At 35.1% G+C, this 22,813-nt stretch overlaps 2 protein-coding genes across 4 annotated transcripts; both read right to left on the bottom strand.

Annotated features, from left to right (window-relative positions):
• Window positions 1-4,385: 4,385 nt before the first annotated feature.
• LOC126698799 (pyridoxine/pyridoxamine 5'-phosphate oxidase 1, chloroplastic) lies at window positions 4,386-13,845 on the bottom strand. Of its 3 annotated transcripts, none has more exons than XM_050396256.1 (14): window positions 13,500-13,841; window positions 13,226-13,411; window positions 13,088-13,126; window positions 12,745-12,912; window positions 12,550-12,655; window positions 12,067-12,233; window positions 11,551-11,793; window positions 11,244-11,332; window positions 9,827-9,877; window positions 9,640-9,730; window positions 7,556-7,660; window positions 6,606-6,676; window positions 6,041-6,136; window positions 4,386-4,940 (listed from the first exon to the last, which is right to left on the bottom strand). In XM_050396256.1, exons 1-14 carry the CDS (start codon window positions 13,644-13,646, stop codon window positions 4,874-4,876), a joined length of 1,626 nt encoding a protein of 541 aa, XP_050252213.1. In that variant the 5' UTR covers window positions 13,647-13,841; the 3' UTR covers window positions 4,386-4,873. The 3 variants fall into 3 exon arrangements, with proteins under 3 accessions (XP_050252213.1, XP_050252215.1, XP_050252214.1); XM_050396257.1 differs by having other exon boundaries at window positions 4,792-4,940; window positions 6,016-6,136; window positions 13,500-13,845; XM_050396258.1 differs by lacking the exon at window positions 9,827-9,877 and having other exon boundaries at window positions 13,500-13,844.
• A 786-nt stretch (window positions 13,846-14,631) lies between these two features.
• LOC126699500 (uncharacterized) lies at window positions 14,632-20,055 on the bottom strand. Its single transcript, XM_050397355.1, has 6 exons — window positions 19,551-20,055; window positions 19,354-19,452; window positions 19,084-19,125; window positions 17,119-17,248; window positions 15,013-15,114; window positions 14,632-14,914 (listed from the first exon to the last, which is right to left on the bottom strand). Exons 1-6 carry the CDS (start codon window positions 19,779-19,781, stop codon window positions 14,835-14,837), a joined length of 684 nt encoding a protein of 227 aa, XP_050253312.1. The 5' UTR covers window positions 19,782-20,055; the 3' UTR covers window positions 14,632-14,834.
• Window positions 20,056-22,813: the final 2,758 nt, after the last annotated feature.

The following is a 22,813-nucleotide window of genomic DNA, read 5'->3' as shown; positions in this document are numbered from 1 at the left end:
GACGTGGGCTGATTCCAGCTTTTCATTTGTACACTGTACTATTTCTTCATCGTAATAAAAATGGAAATTGATTTGCATGTTTTAAGCGTTGATCTAATGGGCAACACAACTTTATGAACGAATGTGCTCTATGTATGTGTTGCTTTGAGAATATTTGTGATAAAGCTACTTTGAAGCATAATCTAATCAAATCTCATCTGTCAGCACTATCAGGCATTATACCGATAATTTGTAATAAATCAAACTTAAGAAACTAACCGGGATATCAGTTGGACATTCTGTGATAAGCGCGTGAATGTCGTCCAAGGCTGATGATTTATAAATAATCCATCAGAGCAGTCGACTGGGAGTTAGGGAGCTCCGATGGCGCTTTTGTGTACTTGGTTTCCCCAGAGGCTTGGGTCCGAGGACCATGCAAGGCCTTGGTTCTGTCCAAAACTTGTATGATTCTTTTTAAGCAGTTGGTTTCCCCAGAGGCTTGGGTCCGAGGACCATGCAAGGCCTTGGTTCTGTCCAAAACTTGTATGATTCTTTTTAAGCAGTTGGTTTCCCCAGAGGCTTGGGTCCGAGGACCATGCAAGGCCTTGGTTCTGTCCAAAACTTGTATGATTCTTTTTAAGTAGTTGGTTTCCCCAGAGGCTTGGGTCCGAGGACCATGCAAGGCCTTGGTTCTGTCCAAAACTTGTATGATTCTTTTTAAGCAGTTGGTTTCCCCAGAGGCTTGGGTCCGAGGACCATGCAAGGCCTTGGTTCTGTCCAAAACTTGTATGATTCTTTTTAAGCAGTTGGTTTCCCCAGAGGCTTGGGTCCGAGGACCATGTAAGGCCTTGGTTCTGTCCAAAACTTGTATGATTCTTTTTAAGCAGTTGGTTTCCCCAGAGGCTTGGGTCCGAGGACCATGCAAGGCCTTGGTTTTGTCCAAAACTTGTATGATTCTTTTTAAGTAGTTGGTTTCCCCAGAGGCTTGGGTCCGAGGACCATGCAAGGCCTTGGTTCTGTCCAAAACTTGTATGATTCTTTTTAAGCAGTTGGTTTCCCCAGAGGCTTGGGTCCGAGGACCATGCAAGGCCTTGGTTCTGTCCAAAACTTGTATGATTCTTTTTAAGTAGTTGGTTTCCCCAGAGGCTTGGGTCCGAGGACCATGCAAGGCCTTGGTTCTGTCCAAAACTTGTATGATTCTTTTTAAGTAGTTGGTTTCCCCAGAGGTTTGGGTCCGAGGACCATGCAAGGCCTTGGTTCTGTCCAAAACTTGTATGATTCTTTTTAAGTAGTTGGTTTCCCCAGAGGCTTGGGTCCGAGGACCATGCAAGGCCTTGGTTCTGTCCAAAACTTGTATGCTTCTTCTTCCGAAGGTTTTGCTCCTCGAATAAGGTGGAAGAAGTCGGCCTGATGTTTGAAGCCCCTAGGCTTGCCCATGTCGTTGACACCGTGGAACGTAGCCCCTAGCAGGAGCCTATGTTGGAATAGCAACAATGTGTTGCCGGTGATACAGGCATCCTCATAGTCCCTTGTTCGACAGAAACTCCACCTCGCCACCGCTCGAGCTAACACGCGAGCCTTTCCCACAGACGGCGCCAATTGTAAGCACACGATTTGCGTTGAACCGCGGTTGGGTTGGGTTCGCACGTAAATGGGCCCATACAATATCATTTGTAGAGAGTGGGATCGAAAGGCTAAGTCATGTTTACCCGGCTGTGGTTTTGTTAAGAAATTTATGCATGGTTCCAATCTCTTTTCCTTTGAAGCACCTTTTTTCTTCTCCGTGGGACTGGCCGCCCCCCTTCTTCAGGTTACATATTTTTTCTTTTATACTCGCATGCGTTCAATTTCCTTCGTCCACGTGTAAGGTCGACCCTTTCAAGACTGATACTTGTCCCATCAGTTTTAGACCCGAGTTATTGGGGAGTGGTTGAGTAGGCTAAAGAAACACGACTCTGTGAGAGGCAAAACTCTGTCTAGGGCAGGTAGTATGGGCAGCCTTTCCTAGATATTTCAGATTTCTTACAAGATTATCCCTATGCCACTTTTGCCCCTTTCCTTAGTGTAGTTCTGGGCCAGCCGGGGGCTGTACCCTCCTCGGCGGCTTCTCTGGCACATTGATGCTTTGCGTTATTGGGCTTGGACTACTATCTTCTTCGGCTTGGGCCTTAAGTCTTCCTGTGAACAGGTGGATCCGGTCCATCTGTTGTCCGGCCCCACACTAATACTAATAAAGTGTTAATTAATATTTTATTGCTATAAATGTATATTAAATTTCACGCCAATAAAATGTAGCGACCGTTCCGTAAAAGCAAAGTGTCAACTTGTGTTTATACGAAAGCTATTTTAGCAAATTATAATAACTATGTACTTGTTCTTATCTTCTTAACTAGCTTTCATTTGTCTTCTTTTACTGCTCTATAAAAGAATAACAACTCTTGTTTATTTGTTATAAGAACCAAAAAAAGATATATAAAATGAGTTTCTTTTTGGTGTATTACGACAAGGGATTTGATCAAATCTAGTTAACTAAATCACAAAAAAATGGTAATCTAATTGGCATACATGAAAGCTACGAGAAGAAGAGAAAAAAATTGAAAAAGATGGAAATGGAATAAAGGATAAGATTGTTAATAAGATCCTCAGCTTTTGGTACTGCTAAAATCAGTATAAAAATATATTCGTGAAAGTGATTTCATGCATAATACAAACGCATTTTAGCAAATAGGACAATCGCTCGTTAGGGACGTGGCCACTTGAACACCAAATTGGGAAGTTGGGTCAACATCCAACAACGGTTGTTCATAGAGACACTTGAAGAGTAATACTTTCTAGGGTCAATGATCTTTTTAATCTCTTGAAATTCAATATGCTTTCATACCTGAGAGTTTGATCAAATAGCTATGCCCACTTGACACTTGTGGAATATATTAAAAATCATATAAAAAACAAAATAGAGGGTGAGGCTCCAATGCTATGAGAAAGGATCGTAGGCCTTTTAGATCCATGATTTGAAAGAGAGCTTGAAGGAATCTATTAATCATTTCTCCTTTAGAACTATAAAAATTCCGCCACATCTAGTCCTTCTTGGATCTTTTTTTTTTTTATGGGTGATGCGTACAAACAGTGACATTGAATTTTCACATTATATGCATCTAAAAATTCTTTGATATTCCACTCATTGAGGAGGAAAACCCACCCTTACAAGAGAAAGTGGGGTGGTCACCTTGCATCAAATTTGGCCTTTCAGATAAAGAAAAGAAAAGAAAAAATTTAAAGTAGTGTTTCAGGTTTCAGGTTTCAGCTTCAGCACTGGTCAAAGAAGCTTGAAAAGAATTTCCTGATTTTTTTTTTCTTGTGGAGCCCATTTTAGTCATGATTGACATACGCTCTTTCTACATAACCAAACATTAATATCAAGAAGCATCCACATAAAAGAAAGAAAACTCCAAGCTTGAAGACAAGCCTCCACCAAACTTCAAAGAGAAAGAAAGTAAAGTTAATCCTGATAAGGGAGATCATCCTCTCAATCTGTCTCTTTCAACCCCACCACCAAAACAAAAAAAAGGAGAGAGAAGACCTTTTTACATATATCCATTCAAATTAGTAGTCAAATATATATGCACTACAATCACACAAAGTGTCAATCATAATTTTATAGTTTATCAACAAACAACTATCTAAATATGTAGTTCAACAATGATTTTTTTTTATGAATGTGATAAGACTTAAAATCTATGACATGTTTCATGATAATTACTCTTTCCCATTAGGCGTTAATGGATTTCTTATTCAAGTCTCTTATTTCTGCCCAAGCCCCGTTGAGGAAGAATTGCGGGGAGTTAAACAGAAAAAAATATGTTGATTCTCTCCCACAACCGACCAAAAAGGGAAGGACCTTAATCCCTAAGGTAGGAAAATTCTACCTTTCCGGTTATTCTAGATACAATTTTAAAATATTAGATTTTCTGTTATTTAAATCGGTGGGATTTGAACCCAAGTCTATTGTTCAAGGGCAAAAGACTTTTATTAGTTAAGCTAACTAAAACTCATAACAAGAAAATTCTTGATCCACTAGCTTATAAAGCAACCTACCATTAGTAGATAGCTCGTAAGAAAGCTTTTGTCTTTAATAAAACTACTACCAACCAATGGCTATGTTCAATGGCTGGACAGCAACGGGACTGAGGCAGAGCTCATAATACTCAAATCTACAAGAAGCGGATTTTGAAAAAGTTTATCTTACAATCATGCAAAACAAATAGTGGAATTGCTTTACAAGTAAAGATATGCCAAGTTGAAATACGTTTGAATTGAGCTATAATAATTGTCATCTACCGAGACAAGACTTAGGGGAAAAGATGTAGAGGAAAAAAAAAAACAACAGGAATATGATGATACAAGTATAGACGCAATACGGAGTAGAATTATTAAAAAGACTTGTCATGTTGTGCTTCAGAGTTGATTCTACCAGCACAAATTATTAAAAAGTGAGTCTTCCAGCACATATGATTCCCTATACAAAAAACCATTTAGGAGATATTACTCCCAAGCATAGATCATAAGACAACTAGAACAGTGGCAACAGCTACAGCCTTGAGTAACCAAATATTTGGCAGTATTTTCAAAACATTGATCCACAGATCCATTTTATTACCTAGAAGCAGTCCCACAATAAAGATTTGTAGACCCTGCATAGAAGATTCATGGCATTACAACTGAGGTAATTATACTTTAAAGATGACAAGATATGTAAGAATCCATCCGTGTGATTTGTTCAAAAGCTTTCCTCTACAGATTATGCATTAGTCTAATCACTCTTGGATATACACATACGCTCACAAAGTCGTGGTTCATCACCTACAGTTGCTTTGAATGAAGATTGAACTTATAGTCAAGGAGCCAACCGCTCAATTTTCCACACTTGTTGTCCATTGATTTCATGAGGAGAATACTGCAACCTGTCAGGAAGACATAACAATAATAAGGATGAGACATGTAAAAGAATCCATTTAAGTTTCTAAGGAATCATTCATTAAAATAAAAAGTTTCAATGGACTCTTTGAGATACATTTTGAAATATATGAAACACATCTCTTTTGTACAATTTGTGCTTGAACTGCCGCAAGCATGAGTTCCATGTATCAAAGGTAAAAGAAGCAACAAGTAAATAGGACATGACATAGATATTGTGAGTGGAATCCATGAAGTTCAAATCCAAAACTTTATGCAGAAATTTGGAATCCATCATGTTCATTGGCCCCTCAGTTGGGTTTCCAAGACTATAAGAAACATATACATGACCCTATGTTACCTAAGACATGGATTGTATGGGTACATGAAACGTGGTACACAATATTGCAATTTTTTAATGATGGGTTTGCTTATATACAACTTATATATTATATATATACATAACATTAGAAATTAAAATTAATAAGAAAGTTATTTATCCAAAAAAAAAAAAATTGATAAGAAAGTCCTCTCAAGCTATCATATTTGTAATTTTAGCTTGATTCCATCCAAGGACCTTATATCAAATGTAAAATATTAATGTCACGTTAACTATTGTCTTTCAAACGTGGGAAGAATGAAAGAAAAAAAACTTTCGGATAATGAAAGATGGTGTATTGGAACAGATCTCAACTGAGTGATTTGGAATGCAGTTTATGAGGGTAGCAGTGTATTACAATAACTCTGACATCACATTTAGTTTTGATCACCAGATTCACCACTAGACCCAGAATCACATCTACCCTTAAGATGGACAAAATATTTTGGTCTGAGGCTCTATGATCAAACCATGAAATGATATCAATCAACAAAATTCACTGACAGGTTATGGATCCAAGACAAACCCAATTTGGATTTTAGAATTTATACCACAGATCAGTGTAATTCTACTCAAACCTCTATAAAAGGTGCAGTCCCAGGATACATGAACCCAAATTAAACCAAATTTGGCCCAAACCAGCTCCATTCATGCGTTGCAGGCCCAGCACAGAAACTGTAGCAAGAAAATGGAATAAAAACCACCTTTCATAAATGGGATGAAAACCACCTGTCATGCAAGCGAGACTTCTGTCCTTGCCAAAACTCAAACAGCTCTGGTTTAAGCCTATATCCTCCCCAGTGTTTAGGTTTTGGAATCAAACTTCTGCAGCGACAACATGAAAATAAATAAATAACAAGAAGATTCTTATTTCAAATTTCTCTTAACAAAAACAAGAAGATTTTTATTTCAAATTTCTCCCATGGTAGTTTTATATTTAGGACAGTTCTCTCTTGGGTAGTGGCGGGTGGGGAAAGCACTTAATATTCTGACATTTGTGCTGAACTCTCAAAGGTTTAATCCAATGAAGGTTGGAAATTTATTGCAAAAATTTTCACTTGTGGTACATGGCATACACTTCTATTCAGAACCAGACAAGGGACCACCATCTGAAGTTAATTCAATGACATAGCATACATTTGTGATCAAGTGTCTCTAACAGAATGCTTGCACAATCTAAATTGTCAAAAGTAAAAATTAAAATCCAACAACTTACCTTCCTTCAACACCACCACCCCCTGCTCGGTATGTGGCAAAAATTAAAGTGGGGAAAAGAAAAAACAAAGAAACTTACCCATCAGAAAAATTTTCCTCTAGTTCTTTATATTGTTGGTGTAGAACATGCCTTCCAAGCACTACGGTGCTCTGAAGAAAGCAAGATGATGATCTCATAAGTTAAAGCAAACATGTTATCAATATCCGTGGGAGAAAAATAAATCTTGCAGTCAACTAAATTCAGAAGAAAGGCAAATAAAATGCTCTAATTCTTAAAGAATTTTAAGTTTCTCAAATAACTCTCTCCATCCAAATTTAATTACTTTGAAACTCTTATAGCATTACCATCTTAAGTCAATAAGATACCCACTAATCTTTTTTTCTTTTTCTTTCTTTCTTGTTAGCAAATTACTCATGCATCCAATGGGTCTTGAATCCACAATCTCACCTTCCATCCTATTATAGAAGGGAAGGAGGTGATATTAGAAATTCTTAGAACATCACCTCCTTGACCCACTTTTTTTTTTCCCTCTTCATATATGTTTGAGTTTTAATTCTTTTATGATACCTACTTTATACAGTTTTTCAACAACACTTTATACCATTACAACAACCATCTTCCGTAACTTTGTAATAATTCCAGATCTTAAGTAATGTAAAAAGGAAATTGAAGAAACATATTAATATAATAAAGAATAACAGAAGAAGAAGAAGAAGAAGAAGAAGAAGAAGAAGAAGAATTATGCTACAACTTGTTGATCTTCTCTGTTCCACATAAAAGGTTGTTTAAGTTTTGTTTTGATTGTTTGTTTGTTTGTTTTTTTACCACACATTATAATTATTGTACATAATTGAAATGTTTCAAGTCACCTATCAAAAAAACATAGCTGAAATGTCTAAAGTCTCTAAAATTACTGCAAAATATATGCAACAATCTTTTTCCATGAAAAAATGAATTTGCACAAGCTTCATGTGTACGGTAAAGCTAGTATTCAATATCAATAATGATAAATATATAGTGAAATAAACCTGCTTGCTAACTATTGCTCCAATCTGACTTCCTCGAGGACGGCTATGAAAGTACTGCTCAGATTCCTCATCAGAAACTTTCTGCACAGATCCTTCCACTCTTACCTAGAAATTAAACTTTATTAAATCTGGTCTTCATCCAGGAATACTAATAAGGAATTGTCTTCATAGGGAAAATGTTACGCATTGAAACATGGCAGCTTGGTAAAGGTTAAGTTACATTGTCTAAAGATCTAGTATAAATGACCCAAACTGATCTGCAATGTTCTTTCAGAATTACCAAATAGATGTTACTTCCCCGTAAGCATTCACTAGGAAAACTTCAAATATTAACTAATTGCAAAAGTGCAGTGATCATAATTCATATAATTAGGGTGATGCAAGGCACTAGGCAGCGCACCCAAATCTCTCAGATGGAGAGACACATTCCTGTAAATTAACCCTCAGCCCCACTCTACTACTACAAGAGTTAGGCCCTTTTGTAGTGATACTTTGGGTTAAGTAATGTGTTTGAGCTTGGTGAGAGAGTGCAATTAAGTGTATGTGTGTGTGTGTGTGTTTTTAACAGTTAGTTTGTTTCTAAAAAAAAACCCTCAGGTCTGTAGATTTGCTTGAGCCTGAGCATAATGCTCTAATTATCAGTCATTTGCCAATTAAGTAAGCTGTTTTTTTTTAAATATGTATATCTTAACAATCGAGTTTTCTCACCTTTTCAGGTGTACATACATATATTAATCATGGGGAACATATACAATCCGTCTAGTCTAGAAACACTCATGCAGTTGCTGCAATGCCTGTTAGAATGATGTGATGCTGGCACCATGTTTTGGATGCTTAAAATCTCTCTCTCTCTCTCTCTCTCTCTCTCTCTCTCTCTCTCTCTCTCTCTCTCTGTAAGTCACTCTGTTTGATACAAATCCACCATTTGAGGTTGATAATAAAAAATAAAAAATAAAAAATAAAATACTCAACAATCAGAGCACCAAATTGAATCAATGCCCAAATATTGAGGCTTTAAATGACCCAAGAAAAACCAGCTGGAGTGCTGGAAAGCCAGTACTATCCCATGCAGACTCCTGCATTGCTCTTTGGCCCTGATCCAAATTCTAGCCCCAAATAACAAGGTAAGTTCACAGTACATGATATTCCACAAATAAGGACTATAATATTTTCTAAAATCAAGGAGCATCCTAGGAACTCTACAGATCGTTAAGTGGATAATTTTTGCAGGAGGGTTAACCAAATTGCATCAAAGTAAACTAAATGTCAACAATAACCATTATGGTAAAAAGAAGCCTGTGAAGGATAAGTAAATTGCTACAAGGAATAAAGCTACTACCAATTTTAAGATGAAAGTCTTACAAATTGATATGACAATGAATGTGATTGGTTACATATCCAAAAAATTAAAAAATTAAAAATCTAATCAGTGTCACATCAACAATATGATAAATAAATTTCTTTATTTCTTTTTTCCACTTTGTGGCTAAAAGTTAACACATCAGCTTGTAAGGCATATGTGATAAAATTTGCAGTGTCCCTAGTAATCTAGCATCACTCTATAAGGAATTGGTGGATGAGCAAACTGTGAAAGCTTGAGTCTGTATTCCCTTCATAGACTTTTGACAATACATTCCGAAATAGGGGCCATATTTCCAGAATTGACTAGACTTTGCTTCAAGTCCCATTTGTCTATTTCCAAGTGTCTCAAGAAGATTATATGATATATTAATCCAGGTCAATTCAGGCTGAAGTTACTCTACTGGTGTTCAGCATCACGTAAATATCATTCTACTTTGCATGAGTCGTGAAAATATAATAATCTGTCTCATCAAATTTCTGAGTAAAAACAGTTTTATTTTTTATTTTTTCATAGTTTAATAGTTGGGGGTGGGGGGATTTAAACCCTGAATATCTTCATTGGAAACACTAGGAGATACTATTTGAGCTACAAGGTTCGTGGTGAGTAAAAAAAAATTCTACAGATTGTTATAACTAATGATTAATTATCACATGTCCTTAGCTAATGGGAAGTGGTAAATTTAAACATTTTATTTTTTATTCTAAACACTTAGTACAATTACCTGACGATTAAGACCATCCCAATAGAAAAGCAGTGATGCATGGGGATTATGAGATAAGTCATGTGCCTTTCGACTGTCATAATTGGTGTACCTGCATATAGTGACAGCAGAAGATAAGAAAAGAACAATCAATTTAAGGAAAAAATTGTCAACTGTATGAACTACTAAAACAGTAACAGATACAAACCAGACAAAACCATCCTTATCAACTCCTTTTAGCAATACTATTCGTGATGACCTAAAGCAGAAAGTAAGATGAAGTGGAGTAATTAGAAAATGTCAAAAAAGTTCCATATATAATTTCAAAAATTCATATAAATATTAAAAAGGATAAACATGCTGATAGTCATCAAATCACCATATCAACTACTATAGAGAAATCCAAGGACACTGGTGATATTATGTATATAGAGATGGTGTATTAATGAGTTCAAGTCATACCTAGTGTAACTTTTATCAATATTTCATCACTAAATAACTTTATATTGGATACGTTTTTTTGACAAATCCACCATTAGATTAAATGTCTTTCTATACCCTCCATGATTGCAAAATATCAAGATGGTCAACGACCAATAACTATCTAATTCATAAAAATGTTTAAATATGTAGTTTTTGGTTTTTCAAACTATACTAACTCTACATGTGTCTATGCTTATTGTCATATATTTTGTTCCCAGCCAGTCCTAAACTCTGGAAAAGGGGTTGCTATAGATTGATGGCCACATTAAAATTTAGTTACTCTATTATAAACCACTACAGATACTTGGGGCATCCTCTACTAGTGATGCACTACATTGGATATGAGTTCGGATATAATAGAATGGAGAAAAAGAATACATATGATGGACCCTGACTAATCTATTAAGGATCCATAATCAAGCCCAAAAAATTTGGGACTAAGGCTTTATTGTTGTTGTTGCATTTTAAATAATACTCAAAACATGAATTTATGGATCTAATAGTAAATAGCATCCAATTAATATGAAATTTGGAGTGTACATGAAGAACAAAAAGAACATATAACCAATAATTAGATTAACAAAATATTGATCTAATTAAAATTTATTTAAGTGGTGTAACATTAATAAAAAGTTACACATGAACAAAACAAAAAATGATTAGGCAAGAAGACCTATAATATAGCAGCACACAAATTGAGCTTTTCCTTCACTAGGGAGGGGGGGGGGGGGGGGGGGGGGGTGTTAAATTTTTGAAGGTTCAGAACCAAAGTCCTTCATTTCAAAGGCCTAGAAAGCAACTCCAAAGTGAAAAATTAACTGGCTGTTATGCATAAATGGATATCTGAGCTTCCCCTGTTAAGAAGGGTGCTGCTTTTATCATCTTCAAAATAAAGGAACCTATAATGGACAACATATAAAAAAATGGCGAACTATTATGGGGGCTGAATCAACCAAATCACACATTAACACAACATAATAACATATTTCTTAATATCTGTGCAAGCATGTTGAATTATAATGGAAACCAGTGTTGAATTTGACACATTTTATAACTTTGAAGTATTAAGATTTAGGTTCCCATGTAAATCAAATGGTCACTTTTCAACAGTAAGCGAAAAAAAGAAAAGAAGTGAATATTACGGTTTTCCATCCTTCCCAACAGTTGACAATGCCATAGCATTTGGTTCCTTCAAGCTAGCAGCCACTGCATCATCAAACCATTTGCAAAACTGCAAGATAACTAACAGCCTATTAATGATATGATAGATGGCCATTAGTTGATGTTGCTTTCTGAAACAAGGATTTTGCTATTAATTGTGACAAATCACGGCCAATAAAAAAGGTCTCATGTATAAACCTTAAAATTCACTATTCAGCTCAAAAGTATGAAGACAAAAGTAGATTATGATATATATGATCAGTGATATAGTTTTGATTTAATTAATACCTGATCAATTGGATCTGCCTCCACTTGTTCCTCGAGGAGTTCTGGGGAAATATAATTCTCTCTAAGAGCTGATATATCAATTTTTGGAGGCTTTCCAATTCGGACACACATGGAAGAGCCAGGATATGGTGGAAGACGAAGCTTATACTTATCTGCAATAGATGGTGGGACAAATCTACCGCCTAGAAAGTGCTGTGGACCACAAAACTTCTTCGCACACAACTTTGGAGCAGTCAAAGAAACCTAGAAAATACCAAAGTCGCATTGCTCAGTATATTCAATGTGTATGTGCAAGCACACATGTTCATGTAACATATTTCACTTTTTTTTTCACAACTTGCTAAGGTGATGAGTTGTGAGTGATGGACAATCACTTACTTGGACCCACTATCGACGTCACTTCTAGTTATTACCACTCACAACTTGTCACTTAAGCAAGTTGTGAATAAGTTCTGTCACTAGACTTTCTCATATACACACACGCACGCACAATTGAGATTTCCGTTAGAAACATACCAACATGTCAGGTTTAATGCCTTCACCACCAATGTCTCCTTCTTCAACATGCCACCCAGACGGAATGTCTATAGAGACAATAACAGGGGATTTTTGGTGTGTTTGATCATGATCTTGTAAAGAAACCAGTCTTTGGATAAGATCATCAAAAGGTGGCCTTGGGGTGCCTAAAGGAATTAAAAACTACTTGAGTTCGATAACACAATATTAGACGAGAAGCTTCCAATCAAACACCATTACCATCATCAGCCCTCAATCATTTACCAATGACACCTAAAATATCAGAGATAAGTGATGCAACAATAACTTGTTGAGTTGAGCTTTTTTATAGAAGTATTATACTATTATTAACTTGTCAAAGACATAGGAAAGTGAAATTCAATATGATTGCCAAGTCCTAAATGATAAAATAACATCCAATGCAGAGTACCCGTATAAGCATAAAAGTTAGAAAACACTTAAAAAAGAAAACGAGCTAATTACCATGGAATGAGAATCCAAACATTGCATCAACTAGAATGTCAAAGTCCTTTGATAAGTCCAAAGGAAGATCCTCAACTGACAAGAAGGGGACTGACAGTGATTCAAGCTACAAAATTGACAACATCAAATAAGATAGTTTCCAACAAAATATATAATCAATTTTCCATGGAAAAGAAAAGGTAGAGCCACCTATACCTGAGTGACCAAACCAGAATAAAGAGGCTTGGGAGTACGCTTTGGATAACAAACAGACGGTTTGTAACCAAAGTGATAAAGATGACGGGCAGCCACGAGTCCATCACCACCATTGTTCCCAGGACCGCAAATTGCGAGCACACGTTTGTACTCACTCGGTTTGTAAACCTAAAATCGAAAACAAAACAAAATTGGGTTTTCACGTTTCTAAAGAAGAGCCCTTTGGACTCGCCTCTAACTAGTAAACAAAGCAAAAGCAAAATTGGATTTTCACAGAGACAAATCATCAAACAACTTGAATGCAATTGCAAGCCTTAATATATTCCTAACACAAACGCATTACCTCTGCTATGGATGCAGCTACGCTTAAGCCAGCCAATTCCTAAACATAATAAACAAACAAAATTAAATTGAAAAATGTGAAAATGACAAAAAGGCAAAGAAGAATTGGGTTATGAATGAGTGAGTGATTGAGCTTGACCATAAGCTGATCGACGCTAAACCCGAGAGGACCCATGAGGATCTCATCGATCTCGGCGGCTTCACGTTGCGTGAGATAAGATATAGAGTCTGGGTTTTGAATTTGAACCGCTCTGTCTGCCATTTTTGCACTGGGCTTTGTACAAAATGCACGAATTGAGAGACTCGGAATTGGAGTGAGAAATGCCTAGACAGAAAGAAAGAAATAGAGTGAGTCAGTTGGTAGTTAAAATGTTAGTTATAGAGAGAGAAAGTGTAGAGAGAGAGAAGATTACCAGGGAGAGTTTATTATTGGAGAGAGTGTTGTGGTGGAAAGAGCGAGAAGGTTTCAGAACGTTGGAGTTAAAAGGGAGTGAGAATTGGTGGGTACCGAGGAATAGGCATGTCATGGTTCGGCTTTTGCGTGCCAACGATGACCACATGGTTTTTCATGTATGTATATGTACGATGGTAGTAGATTTTGTTTTAAGAGTTGGGTTTGTGTTATACTAACTTTTTTGCATCTCTAATCTCGAATGGGAGGATAGGGTGAGATGTCAGAAATGGTTGATGCTCTGTTTTTTGTTTAAATTCAGTATTGAATACTCAGGGCAGTCCAATATAAAAATGGGTTATTTTGATGTGTCTCCTGTTTTTGTTGCCTGCCTCTATCACCAGCTACAAAATTTGCAGTTTTGCGGAGATAGATTGGGGGTCCGATCTTAAGTCAATAAAAATAAGAGTGACTAATGAGAGAATGCTTGTAACTCAATAATTGATTATGTTTTCAATAGAATATTTATAATTTAAACATTTCTAATAACTTAAGTCATTTATCAATTATATATTGTGTTGTTAAGAATCTTGTAACTTAGTGACATTATTTAACCTCCTATATGAACAAAACCAATAAAGTCCAAATTATTTTCTTCCATTTATTGTAACAATTGAACTCTCTCTCTCTCTCTCTCTCTCTTCTATTTTTACTAAATATAATTTTTAAGAGGATAGAAACATTAAATATTTTGCCTTGAGAGATGATTTATTAATCAAGAACAAACTTCGTGAACAAACAATGGATATCCATCCATATGATACATCTCTCTCTCTCAAAAAAATAATAATAATAAAGAAAGTTTACTCTGTTTTAAAGCATAGGGTGTATGAATTAGTCATGAAACTTAACAAATAGCCCAAGTGCATTAATTAACCATTAATAAATGCTCTGAGTGCTCTTGTTAACCATTAGGGTAAAATAAGTTATTTGTTCAACTTATTTAATTTACACAACAAACTTTTATTTTTTTTAGATGCAACTTCACACTACGATAACACCCCGAAGTTGAAGTGGAGACTTTGCAGTTTGCATATTAAGTTTATAAGCAATTGGAATTTCCTAGTTTTATTACCAAAAAAAAAAAAAACGAGAAAAAAAAAAAGTTCAATGGATTGTGCTATATATGTCAAGAATCTATCTATAACAAGCACTTAATGGTACTACAAAATAGGACAATCTGATTATCCCCGAAGATGCAAAAAGAGAACGGGGAATTTGCATAACACGATGAGTCGATGACTAATAAAGCACATTTATTCTGCCATGCCCAGCTACCAAAGCATATTATTATTCACTATTCTTTGATTTCTTTCTCATCTACCATCTTTTGAATCCTCTCAAGGAAGCTCTCCATAATCTGCAAACCCTTTTCATCTGAAATATAAAAAGAGAAATTTTTCTATCAATAACTCATACGCAAAGCATAATTGTAGAGAGAGAGTGAGAATGCAGCAATCTATTAATATATTTACCTAGTCTGGGTATTGTGTGGCCCTTAGGATGATGAATCACAACAGGGTCTACACATTTTTCCAAGAGTTCCTTTCCATATTCCTTCAAGAAGTCAGTCTCCCCTGCAACACAGCCACATAGGTCTTTATTTATTTTATAAAGATAATTATAGTGTGTTATTGTTAACCCCATAGCTCGAACATTTTCCCTCTTAAACCCCCAAATACTTTATGCATGAGGAGGTATTAATTCGGCTACAAAACTCTTGGCACATAGATGTTTATTAATTACAAGGGATGTGATTCATGTGAAGCTTGGATATATGTGGATTGTGGAATGTGGACTACCCAAAAGAAAAGGCTCTTAATTGATAGTTTGGTTTCATAAAAAAAAAAAAATATATATATATATATATATATATATATATATGATAGTTTGGTATGTGCCTAATTTGGAACTAGTCGGCTAAATTTGGTAAGCGCATCTTATTTTATAGGAAAAGTTAACAAATGCATTGATTTAAGAAATATTTTTAGAAATGTTTTATGGGAAGAGAAAAATTAATTGATTTTTTTAACACTTTTTTTATATTTATCATAAAAGTGGTATCAAAATTTTTCTAAAATTGTTCATTAACAAATATACGTTAATAGGACCCTTATTTTATAGTAAGGTTGGTAAGCCCATCTATGTTCAGGATGTTGACAATGCCAACCCAAATTATACATACTAGATGTTAGGGGCAGAACCGTCCAAGTCATGAGTTTAGAGCAATTGCATCAATCCGTATATAATAGAAAAAATGCATCATTTTACAAATTTTTGCTCAAAATCTACCCCCATCAGTTCTTCTATAACACTGTGCATTTCCAAAATTAATACAGTAACTGTGACTATGCATATTTACACGATTATTGTAACTTTGTATTTTATTATTTAAATATTTTTTCTCCCTCCTCTCTCACCCTCGTCAACTCTCTCTCTTCCCCTGAATCTCTCTCTTCAATATAGTATCTCTCTCTTCCCCTCACTCTCTTCAATCCAGAAAAAGGAGGAAAACGAAGAAATTAACCTAATCTAACTCCCTTTCTCTTCTTCTCCATCTCACTCTCTCCCTCTCTACAACCGATCAATCCATCCACCTACCACGGCAACCCACCACCATCCAACCACTACCACCATCACAAGATTACAATACATAATAACCCAACCACAAATTCAAAGGAAAATCAAATACACCCATATACAAGCACACAATAGAGATAAAGAGAGGATTGTTGAGAAGATGTGGTTGTGGGTCGGTGCTTGGGGGTTGACTAAAATGTGTTTGTAGCAGAGATCTATCATTGTGGGTTGACTGGAACAAGTCTTTGTACTTATGGCGAAGATGAATGCTTGATGCAGGTTAAGGGTTTGAACAGAGGTAGAGGAGATCTAATCGAGAGGGAGTGGAGATTAGACCGAGAGGGAGAGAGGGAGAGGAAATCTGAGTAAAGGATTGTCTATCGAGGCAACCAAAAATCTGTTTGTTGAGAGAGAGAGAGAGAGAGAGAGAGAGAGTATGTGTGTGTGCACACACACGTGTGCATGTTCAAAAAGATTATGGGTAGTTGAGAGAAATAATAAAAATAAAAAAATAAAAAGTTAGGAAATTGATTATTTAAATAAAATAGATTGTAGAATAGATGGACTAATATGGATGATTTTGAGAAGTGGGTGTAAAAAAAAAAAAAAAAGTTCTAAGTCTAAAATAGACAAAAAAACAAATTAGTCGGCTTGATGCGAATGCTCTTAGCCCTAAGGAAGAGTAGCACCTATACAAGAACTCAATATTTTTTAAGTTTATTCAACTTAATGAGAAATTTTTATTAATATGATTATTTTTTAAGTAAAATTTTATTTTTATTTAATTTAGAGTAATCAAGAAAATAAAGTCTCCTTCTCAACCAAAAAAAAAAAAAAAAGGCAAATAAAGTCAAACAAAGATTTTTTTTTTTTTTTTTTTTTTAAACGCTTAATGATGGGTGTGTAGCCGTAATAGCCGTAGCCATCACAAAACATCAAAAGGAAAATAACAAAATATTGTATTTGTAAAATGCTATAAGTAGAAGAAACTGAGGAAGTACCTAAAAAGTGAAGGGAAGGGCATTGAATTGGAGTAGAATATGCTTTGTCAGCCAGTGATGCTGCCCTAAACTTGGCTCCCCCAACTATTATTAGGAATTTAATTTTAGGAACCTTCTTGAACGTCACGCCCTGCAAATAAAACCAAATCATAAACCTCATTTACATCGTCAAATTTACTAAACAAAGGACCTACAATGTTAAGAAAAAAAAAAAAAAAAAAAAAAAGTTAACAGATGGCATTAGTTTAAGGAATAATTATCAGGTACTTCCGGAACACGGAAAAATGATATTTCCTCCTCTCATATTCAATGGTATTTGGTTCGCCATAATGTTACATTACGCTACAATATTTTTATTGTAATTTTACATTAATGTAATCTCAATACAAGAATACAATATTAGATTATTTAGAAAGATAATAAGGTTGATTCTCAAAAAAAGGAAGGTGATAAGATTAAGGATGATGTGATATATTTTGCAATTTTAAATTATGATAATGTTAGAAAAAATAAAATAAACCAAAAACTTTAATGTTATATCATCGTAATGTACATCATAGCGAACCAAATGCCTCATAAGTCATAATGAAGTTTACTCATTAAATCTATTGTAAGGTCCACCACAAATGTAAGAAAAGGTAACAGAATTTTTCCAGCAGTACTTAAGAATTTTTCTAATTTAAGATATATTTTTAGAAAGGAAAAAAAAAACAATTTTTTAACAACTTTTTATATTTCTTATAAGAATAATGTCAAAACTTTCCTAAGAGCATTCTCATCAACACTTCTAAAAAATTTAGTATTTACTATCTCAAAAACTAATTTTATACTAATATATAACACATCACTTTATAATATCCCTTCTATCAAAACTTCTATTTTTTTAACACTCCATTTAAATATTCTTTCTTTATTCATTTTTATTTTTATTTTTCCTCTCTCTCTCTCTCTCCTCTCTCTCTCTCTTTCTCAACCCAATTATTCTCAACACCACCAGCCACCACATACACCGTCAGAACAAAAAAAAATCAACAGCAATTGAACCAAATCACCACCAACCACAGCAAGAAAAAAAGGAAAAAATTTTCACAAACCACAGCCAAATCGGACCACGACTCCTTCGATCCACGCTCCAAACCAAAAACCCCACTCTAACCCACGACTCCTTCGATCCACGCAAACCCATGAAGAGAGAACAAAGAACAGAGAACATAGATGGGTTTGGTAGCATGAGTTGAGGTAAGGGAAGAGCGGCTTGGGTTGAGGGAGAACGAAGAAAATTAAAAGTTAAATAAATAAAAAGGAAAGGAGGCAGAGGTGTAGGCGTGGGAGAAAGAGAGAACCAGAAGAAGAAAAAAATGAGGGAAAACAAGAGGAGATAGGAGCGAAAAGGGAAGCGTGTGAGAGGGAAAGCGAAACGTGTTTTATTAAACTTTTTTTTTTTTTTTTTACAATCTTGCTACAGTGGACTACTATCTCTAGTAGCCACTATAGCTGGATTGTAAAATTAATAGGATTTAAGAGCTTTGATGGAGTATACTTTTTGATCTTTTAATGTTAAAATTTAGCATTTATAGCATTTAACATTCTTAATGAGAATGCTCTAAAAGATTATGAACAATTGTTAAAACAATTTTATGGTAAACGTGATCCAACATGACTCATGGTGGAGTTAATAAGATCCACCACGAATATAAAAAAATATAGCAAAATTTCTCCATACTCAAATAGTACTAAAGAATTTTATTAATTTAAGATGTGTTTTTCTTTAAATAATTAAATTTTTCACTGACTTTTTTATATTTTTTATAAAATTAAAGTCAAAACTTTCCTAAAAATTTATTAACAATTGTTTTAACTTCGCCCTCGCCCTAAATTTATGACCCAAGATAGAAAAGGACATTCATAGTTGAAAATTCCCACGCAAAAAAATAAATAAATAATTCATTACAAATGAACAGGTACCTGAGCTTGCAGACCAGGCAGCCCAGCTGACAATATTGCCCCCTGAGAATCATTGCATTCCACGACTCAAAAAAGCACGAAATGAATATGAAAAGGAAAACAAAATTTGACTGGAAAACAATTTCTCGACGTAAACAAGACCCACGATTCATAATTCCCAAAATTTAAGACAAAATGCAAAGGAAAATCAAATCAGTGAATCAATTGTTCACAATTTTATTTTCCCAATTCAACGAAAACGAAATCAAGTTAAATTTTACACTCACTCACCTGAGAGAAACCAAGGAGTCCATCAAATGGACCATTCTTAATCATGTAATCCTCGATATATGCAAGACATTCATCAAAGTTCGTGTACTCCGTAAATTCCTAAGAGAAATACAAAACGTTTTCAACCATATATTCTTACCAAAGCACTAAAATCAAGGAATATTATTTATAAATAAAAAATAAAATTTAACAAATACCTTATTGAATTGGAACCACTCGTAATAAGGAGGATCAAAAATTCCTTCGACCTCGGATTTGCCTTGGCAAGGAAAAGGAGCATCGAGGTATACGAGGTCGAGTTTTTGTGTCACAGATTCGGGCCACTTCATCGTCACCTGTGTCTTCAGAATCTCTCCACTCGTTCTGAACCCATGAAGGCATAGAAACCTGGGCTTTCTCAAAGTCACCGTCCCACCTTCGCTTCCCATGTTTTTTTTCTTGTTTGCCTTTTGTTCCTCTGTTCTTCTTTCTGAGACTTCAATAAGGAACAAAGCGAATAATAAAGAGTATTTCGTAGGTGTATATAGTGTGGACAATCTTTTACCGTTTACTTTGTTGTTGGTTTCCGCAATTCTGGGATGGAGCTTGATGCGTGGGCTGTCGCTTAATTTAAAGGCTAATATAGGGACCGTGTCAGAGACACAGGAGTTTCCGTCGTTTTGGACCACGGTGAGATGGGTCAATGGATGTGAAGGCTTCGAATCGGACGCGTTTAAGAAAATTAATGTGCGCTTTGAGGTCATCGATTACGAAAGTTGAGTCATTCGAGGGGAAAATAAAATTAGGAAAGTGGACAATGTGCATATAAAATTTGTGAATCTGTGGTTCTTGTTTGAAGAAGAATCAACCGAACCGAACGGGTTTAGTTTATCTCCAATACATTTTTAAAAGAAATCTCATTTTGTTGTAATGAGAAATTGCTACATTAATCACTAACTAAATAAAATGTAGAAATTAAAACTCATTACTATTTATCATTGTGTATTTAAATAAAAAACGCAAGTCCAATTAAAAAAGTACTAAAAATAAGTCAAATCCCAACCAATAGCTAATAACATACAAAAATATTCAAGTAAAGTTCACTAAATTCGGTGGTTAATAAAATATGTAAATCAATGGTTCCTGTTTGAAGAATAATCAACTGAATATCTAATAGCTTAAAAACAAATCAAAGTAAAGTATAACATGTGTCAAAGTGCACTGATGGATTTGACACAATCCGTGTCCTACATTTTTATATTTATGATTTATAATTTATTTAGAGTAGTACTACAATTACTATTGTAGGGACACGACTCTCAAACGGCCCAACAACGGCGTTGGGCTCGCGCGTGAAAGATCCCCCACAATAATATTTGTAGAGAGTGGGCTTGAAAGGCTAACGTTGGGTCACGGGGCGTTAGTACAGGCCGGACTTTAGGTGAACTAAGACAAGAAAAGGCTTTAGTCTGGATATTCGGGCCTTACACCTTTGTGACTTGAGGGATTTGGCTCCTCGGATCATGTCCGAGGAGCACTAATGTTTTCTCCGGTTACCCGACGGTGGGTTTTTCGGGGTGATGCGCATATATTATCCGGGAATTCTCCTTCCTCAGGTTTTTCTCCGGAAGTGAGATGGGAGGAGCCCCCTACTTTGTTACCTTACGTTTTCTTTTATACTAGCCTACGCTCGTTGTCCCTCGTCAACGTGTAGGGTCGATCTTTCCGGGACAGATATTTGTCCCATCAATCTAATCCCGAAATTGTTGGAGATGGTCAATAAAGTCTAGGAATCCGGTTCTGTTAGGTGCAGTGTCATATCAGTGAAGGGTATTAAGGACAATTTCCCTGAGATATTTTCTGATCTTTTAAGTTTGCTTGTATGCCACTCTCATCCATGAGATTTTGGGCCTGCCGAGGACTAAGCTGTCCTCGGCTGTATCTTCGGGCCACTTTGGGCTTCCTATTTTTGAGCTTGGGCCCTGGCCTCCTTCAGTTTGGACCTGTGGATTCCCCATAAGCGAGCGGGCCGGGCCCATAAACTATTGGGCCCCACAACTATGTATTGATTTTAAAAATTAATGTGTAATTATCAATTATAGAGAAACAATTTAAAATTTAGTTATGAGTGGGTGAAGTTCACTAATCACATTCATTACCACATCATTTTGTATGTTTTAAATTGTAAAACTTACAATACATTTAGTATTCTCCATTTATAATTATAATTTAAATAAAATGGAAGATATTTAAATTATCTTCCATTTTATTTGAATTATAATTATAAAATATGTTTTAAGATATTTACCCTAGAAAATCTAAAAGATTTGAATCCAAATAAAAGCGAGATAAAATCAAACTTTTCAAAGAAGGACAACTTGCAAACTCAATCAAACAACCAACGTAGTTAGCTTGAGGCACTCTAAAACTAAAGTTAGAAATAAATTGGCTTTTGCGTGCAAGATAAATTGCATACTAACAGTTTTATTTACAAAAAAAAAAAAAAAAAAAAAAAAAAAAAAAAAAAAAAAAAGAATAGATGCTTTAAGGATATTGGTTTAGGAAATATTTTTAGAAACTTTTTTTGAAAAAAAGAAAAAAAAGTAATTAATTTTTTTTGACAATTTTTTATATTTTCCATAAAAGTTGTTTCAAAATTTTCCTAGATATTTTATTAATAATTGGCCTAAGAATACCCTTTAACATAATCATTTTATTTATGGGATTGTGTAAGTTATGGTCAACGCAATCCCCCCCACCCCCCCTTCCCCAAAAAAAAGAAAGAAAGAGAGACAGAAGTCTAACAACACACAACCCTTTTAGTTTAGCTAGGGGGCTAGTTATGGGTATAGCTCATAGGACAACATAATGATGCCACATATCTTATTGCATTTAATGTACAACCGATAATAGGGGGAAATTAATGTAGATGTGATGGAGTGTCGCCAAGTTTCAAGTGGATGTGAGACTTGCTTAGCTCTATCAACCCTTTTTATGCTATGAGATGTCATAGAAGCTATAAGCCCATGATGCAACTTTTTAACTACAATTTTAATGAGATCAATTATGAGTGGTAGTTTTATATAAAAGTGATTATTCTCCACTCATAATCGACAACTTTAACAAGTTGTGACAAATGAAAGAAAGAGAGACAAAAGCCTAACAACACACAACCCTTTTAGTTTAGCTAGGGGGCTAGTTATGGGTACAACTCATAGGACAACATAATGATGCCACATATCCTATTGCATTTAATGTACAAGTGATAGTAGGGGGAAATTAATGTAGATGTTATGGGGTGTCGCCAAGTTTCAAGTGGACACAAGACTTGCTTAGCTCTATTAACTTTTTTATGCTGTGAGATGTCACATAAGTTAAAATCCAAAGATGTAACTTTTTAATTACAATTTTAATGAGTTCAATTATGAGTAGTAGGTCTATATGAAAGTGATTATTCTCGACTCACAATCAACAACTTCAA

The sequence above is a fragment of the Quercus robur genome, chromosome 9, assembly GCF_932294415.1.
Source record: "Quercus robur chromosome 9, dhQueRobu3.1, whole genome shotgun sequence".
Classification (NCBI taxonomy): domain Eukaryota; kingdom Viridiplantae; phylum Streptophyta; class Magnoliopsida; order Fagales; family Fagaceae; genus Quercus; species Quercus robur.
The sequence above is the reverse complement of the archived record's forward strand: the minus strand, read 5'-3'. Positions and strand labels throughout refer to the sequence as shown.

Bases quoted from the DNA above. Each gene is read 5' to 3' on its own strand.
- LOC126699500 (XM_050397355.1), bottom strand. From the start codon at position 19,781: ATGGGAAGCGAAGGTGGGACGGTGACTTTGAGAAAGCCCAGGTTTCTA. The intron at 19,126-19,353 runs GTGAGTGAGTGT...AATGATTCTCAG, and splicing joins GACTCCTTGGTTTCTCTCAG to GGGGCAATATTGTCAGCTGG. The intron at 14,915-15,012 runs GTAAATATATTA...TTTATATTTCAG, and splicing joins CCACACAATACCCAGACTAG to ATGAAAAGGGTTTGCAGATT.
- LOC126698799 (XM_050396256.1), bottom strand. From the start codon at position 13,646: ATGTGGTCATCGTTGGCACGCAAAAGCCGAACCATGACATGCCTATTC. The intron at 12,913-13,087 runs GTAATGCGTTTG...TTTCGATTTTAG, and splicing joins TAGCTGCATCCATAGCAGAG to GTTTACAAACCGAGTGAGTA. The intron at 11,333-11,550 runs GTATTAATTAAA...GTTATCTTGCAG, and splicing joins AGGCAGATCCAATTGATCAG to TTTTGCAAATGGTTTGATGA.